This window comes from Pieris napi, chromosome 3 (assembly GCF_905475465.1).
Source record: "Pieris napi chromosome 3, ilPieNapi1.2, whole genome shotgun sequence".
NCBI classification, from domain to species: Eukaryota; Metazoa; Arthropoda; class Insecta; order Lepidoptera; family Pieridae; genus Pieris; species Pieris napi.
In genome coordinates this window covers 3,294,099-3,301,363 of record NC_062236.1, presented here as the reverse complement: position 1 = coordinate 3,301,363, position 7,265 = coordinate 3,294,099, and the positions used below count along the sequence as shown (strand labels likewise).

The window sequence follows — 7,265 nt, the reverse complement described above, 5'->3', positions numbered from 1 at the left end:
GAGGTCGTAGGTTTGAATCCGGCGTGTACACCAATAGACTTTCTGCTTACACTCGCTCGTACTGTGAAGGATATCATCGTGACCCAAAAAGTCGACGGCGTATATCAGGCACAGGCCGATCACCTACTTGACAATGACAAAAAACAAATATTCACGAAACACATACACAAATCAGAGGCGGAAACCTATTGGTTGTAGCGTCTCTGTTTTTTAATATTATAAGTATTTTATAATAGTATTTACATCACAATGTTTAATAGAGAACTCATATTAATAAAAGTTAACAAAAGGTGAAAAAGGGCGGTCTTATTATTCAGAGCGGTGTAAAGATGAATATTGGCTATTATAAAAAATATATATGTAGTAAAATCATGATAAACACAAATACAAGTAAATATTAAAACTAAATACATACAACCGATACAATTTAATGAATAGACCTACCAACATATTTCAGAAACGCTTTCCGGACCTCAACCTTACTGAAGAAGACCTCAAAAATGCTGAAAAAGAACTTGATGAGTTGATCAAGGAAGACAAGAAGTCTGAAGAGAACACCGATGAGGAAAAAAAAGAAAATTAATTTTATTGTAAGAGTAAAATGTTTGGTTAAGTGTAGGTATATATTTCTTCTTCTTGCTTTTTCTGTTTGGGCAGGTTATTATACGAATTATAAAATGTAAAACCAAAGTAAACATTGACAGAAAAAACAAGTGTTTGAAATATTTATCTCTTAACTTAATATTACTGCTTTAAATGTATGTTTATTGAGCTGGTTGTACGTAAATTTAATTGTGTAATCCGTCCGCGTAATTAAATAAATAAAATTCAAATTAAGGCAATGTTTCTAAATCCATTGAAAGATGTCTTTGAGCGGCTAAAATACTTTAATCCGTATTAAAAATATTCATCAATGAAAATAGAAAGGGCAGATGCTATTACCAAGAGCCAAATTAAATACCTAGAGCAAATAAAAGTTGATAACAGCACATTTATTTGCTAACAGATATATTTTATTACTTTTTCAGGTGCTATAAAATAATGTATTTTTATATATACGATTGTCCTTACATCTTACACATTGCGACACATACTTATCATAAAAGTTATCAAACAGATGATAATTGTTGTATAATCCTATTTTATTATATGTTAAATAGGTAGCAATGCCGTTATCTCTGTATAATAATTCTAAAGAGGAAACAAGGAATAGAAGTGAACAGCCACTTGAGACATTTTCAATTACAAAAGCGTCTAGCAATCCATAGCTTCTTGTAGAGTTCTCTACTACATAATTTAGTACCTCTCACAGGTACCACTTACTCAGTACCGCAATTGTATCAAAGATGGCGCGCAAATAAATTGTATTCGCAAACCGGCCCTACGTGTGGGGACGAGCTTTCACCCCAAGCTTAATTTTATTGATCGAACCATTCACAACGCTCACGTAAATAATTTTACAAGCCGTTTTCGGCATTTTATTTATCTATAAATGCATTGCAATAAACACGTTCCTCGTTGATATTTAATAGATAGCTTATCAAGTGAATAAACATCGCGAAACAATACAAGGCAGTTGTTAGTACGTATCGTTGTGTGTCAGGCGTGTCGTGATCAATTGTACGTGACGTGCGATAAATAGCTATTATCCATGAGAGAAGGTGCCGTTATTCTGATGAGGGGAACCTGCTAAGTGGTAAACATGACGAGATCCAGTTACCGGCCACTGGTACCGCGCTCGTCAAATAACTCCTTGGACAACCGAGAAATTGGGTGAGTTTAATCAATAATAAAAAAAAGGATTCTAATCGATCCTAATATCCTAAACGCTTATACTAAGCAGTGATATCTGCCTTATGAATTACACATATATTGTATCGATTATGTAGATTACAATTAACATATTCTGTGTAAAACATATTAATTAGCTTGATAATTACTGTTTATTTACAAATACGTAATTCATTGTTATCATATCTGGGTAAATAGAACAAATAGCAGTTCCCTCTCAGTGCCCATTATACAGTATCTTTGTCAATAAGTACATTGCTATCTATGAGGTGATAAACGAAATATTCCATATTCCGATAGAGAATAATGTGCATTCAATACTTATTTATTGTAGTAGTAAATTATATTGTAATTTGTTGATTTAAAATATGATAAACATTAATTTATAATATACTAAGTAATACAGATTATAAATGCATCGTGTATGTTTTTGCCTCCGTCGAATATCGCGTCAGATTTAATCTTTTATAATAATCTTAATTAAAATCACTTGTGATTAATATGATCGCTAAGAGACATACTTTATTTTAAAAAGGCAAGCACAGAGTAAAAAACACACAAAGACAAGGGTCTACTTTAAAACTGAATATCAAATTTATGCGTCATCGCAACTCAGGTCTGAATTTCCTATATTAATACATTCCTTGAAAACAATTTACTTTTAAATTATATAGACGTCTTGATTTACGATAAATCACACAATGAGACTCGCCTTTGTGGACGCAATCAAAACATATGTGACAAGATATGTAGAACTTCTTGGTCACCTTTAATGATATTATGAAACATAATACAACAATAGCAAGACAAAGGTGAGACAAGATTCCGTTCTATGACGAACTGTTAAGGTTAGCGATTTATATATCAGAAATAAATCATCTTACGAATCATACGAAATTCCACACGTTTCACCTCGACGCGCGTCCGTAGTTCCACAACTGAGGGTTTTTTTTATGGCAGCTTTTGCACGCACACCACCACTATGTGGAACCAGCTGCCCACTGAAGTATTTCCGAACCAGTTCGACTTAGGGTTCTTCAAGACAAGAGCGTACGAATTGGACACTCGTAAGCCCACTGGCATTAAGAGTGTCCATGGGCGGCGGTATCACTTAACATCAGGTGAGATTACTGCCCGTGTGCCCCCTGTTCTATAGTAATAAACGATATAGTTTAACATTCAGTAGAGATACAGCTGTTTCTGTCTTGCATTTGCAACAGTTTCGTTATAAATAAAATTAGCATTTTGTAGCACAAGCAGTTGATTTTAAGACTCATAAGTGTAATTGTTATACTTTTCATAAGCCGTGCATGTTTTTTATTGTTATAATTATTTGTATTTTTTGTCGTCTTCCTATGTGCGATTTTCCAAATATTGTATGGTTTACATGATTTTCCCGTCTGCAGTCATGTTTGTATATAATTATTCTTTTATGGAAATGTTGTAATGAACGGCTTATGAAAAGTAAGTGTATGATCATAGACAGATTTTGTGAGATGTTTCGGAGTCACGATAGCATTCGAGAATTGCTAAGAAATTTCTCTAAACAGTCTTAACCAGTTCACTCACCTACCTCTTATCAATAAAACCTGTTTACCATGTAATATGCGTAGTAGTTTTTAAAACAGTTCTATAATATTTATTGATAATACTTTATGCACAAAACCTTGGTGCGTATTCGTATAGATACCAAGAAACTTCGTCAAAAATTCAATTTATTTTCGCAGAAAATTTTATTTAGATAATCAGTGCTAACTATATGAAAAAGATTACAATTAGAGCCAAGGTAATGCGGAACGAATACTGTCTCAGAAGTCTTATCAATGCGACACTCACCTACATAATAGCAATTAATGATACTGCAATAATATTATTCACGTGTTGATAAGCAGCTTACTTTGTACGGTAGAGTTGGTACGGATGTGTTGTTTAGATGTAAACTCAAAGCATAACCGAGAAACAGACATACAAAAGGAAGCTCCTTTCATACCTTTGTCAGATGAAATATCATAAGTTTGACAAAGAATTTAACGCTGTCGAGAGTTTATCAGGAAAATTTAGTTTTGCGCGTATCTGCATTGTAAAATTGTTCATACAAACATTGACACAACTTTTATACGTTAATTAACGGAATATATACTCTAAATAATCATATATTTTTAGTCAGCATTATCAGCTGTCAATTTTAACCCAATACAAACATTTTCAAACGATGGAAATACATATTACCAAAACGTCTGCATTTTACCGATTTTGTAATAAAAAGCGAATTTAAGTATTTACATATTTGGCAAGTATAAACCGTATTGACGACGCTAAAGTATTGACTTATATCGTCGTTGTGACAGCTTGCTGAGGGGCAATTTAAAACCCCGGATTCTGGAGACCTGCCAAAAGGTAGCTGCCGAGTTCAGGTCACGGCTACTACGCTACGACAATCAATATTCGTATTTTGGGAGCTACGAGCTTGTACTACGTGCAAAATTTCTATGTATTTCACGAGTTACTAGTCTTAAATTTTAGATCATAATTCATTCACGATCTAAACCCACCTTACTTTAGTTTTCCTATCTCGTTAAGGCCGCTCACCACCACTATGTGGAACCAGCTACCCACTGAAGTATTTCCGAACCAAATCGACTTAGAGTCTTTCAAGAAACGAGCGTACCAATTCTTATAAGGCCATCAACATAATAGTCCAGTCAGTCAAGACAATTAATTCATTATAATTCCAAAAGTTTTCAAATTTTGATGTAAGGTCGGGAGTGGTATTAAAACAAACTATAAAATTTTGCAACCTGCTCTGCGGTCCGGAACATTGTTAAAAATAAGTTTTGGTCGTGAAAAAATTCCAAAAGTTCTGCAAACTTGGGGAAGTTTTCGATATAATATTTCATATCACGTATAAAATTTGCAACCAACCTAAGTGTACGGAACATTTTTTGTTATTAAAAATTAATGTTTTTCTTTATTAAACTGAAGGAAAACGTTCCAAAAGTTCTGCAAATTTGACAGATATATCGAAAATAAAATAAATAACAAAAAATGTTCCGTACACTTAGGTTGGTTGCAAATTTTATACGTGATATGAAATATTATATCGAAAACTTCCCCAAGTTTGCAGAACTTTTGGAATTTTTTTCACGACCATACAGCAAAAATTAATTTAATTGCAATTTTAACAATGTTCCGGACTGCGGACAAGGTTGCAAAATGAGATTTATTGTCGTCCCAATGTACCATTCACTTGACCGAAGTTTGAAAACTTTTGGAATTACTATGAAATTTTAAATTACATATTCTAACGTATTGTTCAATCTAATGCGTCCGTCTCATAGATTTCAACAAGCCCTGAACTTTTCTGTAAAATATACACTCCAAAAGTCAAATACACAGTCCAAGGAATTTTATAATTAACAATTATATAGAAGTACTACAATTTTTACGTGATTTGGCTACATAACTAGTATTACACATGTATTTATAGTTTCCTAATTTAGTAAATTTCAGGCGTTTCAGAGTGCCAAAGTCTGACGCAGACGTTCTCGATTTGGCTACCTAACTATTACACAATAAATTCGTAATTTTTTACGTATTTCAATTGATTACGTTTTGTAAGAAACGCTGGAAGTAGTTTTAATTATTCTAAGGTAACACTGCGTAGAACCTAGAAATCCTGTGTTCCTTCACAAACAATAAGTGTTTTGAGTTCTCTAAAATGAAAGGATCTACTTTTTGATTAAATAAACTAAATTGATACGGAATTTGGAGCCTAGGTAGAATATGATAAAAATCTTTCTTGAATTTTTTTTAATGTTGGATTTCTATTACATAACTCGATGTACTTCCCAGCGTCCGCGATCGCTTATTCATGAAAACATAATCAATCTAATTTCACCCCTTCTATCAAAAGACGCTTTCGTTTTTGTCAATTAGTATTTATAAGACAGATGAGTACTTTAGTTAAAACGGTGCAATTAAACTTTTTAGATTTTTGCCAGTACCACATGAAATTTAGGTTTATTTAAAAGTATGGCTCGTGGAAACAAAATTCAAAATCAGATGGTCAACCTAATAATCTATTAGATCTCTTCTAATCAAATTTGTTTATAAATGTATTAAATATTCCTTCGTGGGCAAGTCGCAATATGTTATATAACGTTAATTGAATTCTAGTTGCTACACAACTTTAAGAGAAAGTTACTACGTATTTATCACGAGCTTTCCATTAGTGCAATTTCCTTAATGTCATAATACTAAAGAACTGCATTAGGATTAATTGCAAAGAGATTGAAGAGAAATGTACGCAAAGGTTTAATATTTATACCCAACTGAGGGATTGGATGTTAAGAAAATGTTCACGTTGAAGTTTTTTTCTAAAGTTAGTTGCGTTTATGTAGGCACTAGGCATAGTAGATGTCATGTTGTTGTGTCGACATTTGTAAGAGAGGAGATCTTGCGAATAATACCTGCAGCTGAGTTTCATCATCGTACGTCCAGACAATATGAAATCAACGTCCGTCGTTCCACAATTGAGCGTTTTTTTAACGTGGTTTATGCCGCGTACCACCACTATGTGGAACCAGCTGCCCACGTATTTCCGAACAAATTTGACTTGCGAGCCCTCTGTTATTGAGAAAGTGCGGTAATTGGAATCGGTAGCAAATACAAAGAAATATACATCGTACTATTATTATCACTTAACATCAGGTGTTCTATGTATTTAATTGTAAAAGTTCAACAGCGCTCCGTGGCCGTATTTGGAACTAAACGGAAGCATTTCGTCCTTCAAACTGGATTTTAGTATACCAAATGTGCGGACAATCTACGCGCTCTTACAAATACGTGACAAAAGTATTGAAATGTTTGTTGTAAGATTTGTAATCAGTAGCAAATACAATGTATATGCCTCGTGCTATTATTATCAAATTGAACTTTGTATAGCTTGGATCGTTCAATAACCTCTAAGATAAACAATTAACATAATATTAGAGTGTTATCTAATATCAGTCAGTCTTGAGGCTTTTTAGTAATTAAAGTGTCGCAATGTGTCTGTACTAATCGTTTATAATAAGAAATAATATAGCAGATGTAGTAATACAATTAATATAATAATTAAATATTGTGTAATATGGGGCAGTGTGGGATGAGGCCTACAACAAGGTACGCACAATTTATCTTTAGAAGAGCAACGGTGATTCATTTTATCTTCATTTCAAATAAATAACTAGTCTTTCTCCGGAATTGAACCCCAATTCTGTGTCCAAGATGACTGAACCACAGTTGTATTTTAGACTTTTGAATAAATATAAATCATTAGCGTCGCTCATTAGAAGGCTCTTCTAGAGTCTAGACTTGTTTGAAAAAGTTTCTATTACTAAAAAGAACACTTATTAAACATACCTATCATTTAAGACAGATTACTGACGTATAACATTAATTATTCCTGATTTGGTAGAAATCCAAATCGCCTA

At 33.1% G+C, this 7,265-nt stretch overlaps 1 protein-coding gene across 1 annotated transcript in view; it reads left to right on the top strand.

Annotated features, from left to right (window-relative positions):
- The first annotated feature begins 1,414 nt into the window (after positions 1-1,414).
- LOC125063744 overlaps positions 1,415-7,265 on the top strand; it is a 52,508-nt gene continuing 46,657 nt past the window's right edge. Inside the window, exon 1 of the mRNA XM_047670339.1 lies at positions 1,415-1,773. Within this exon, the coding sequence (XP_047526295.1) occupies positions 1,703-1,773 (71 nt within the window). The 5' untranslated portion in view covers positions 1,415-1,702. The remainder of the gene's footprint in view (positions 1,774-7,265) is intronic.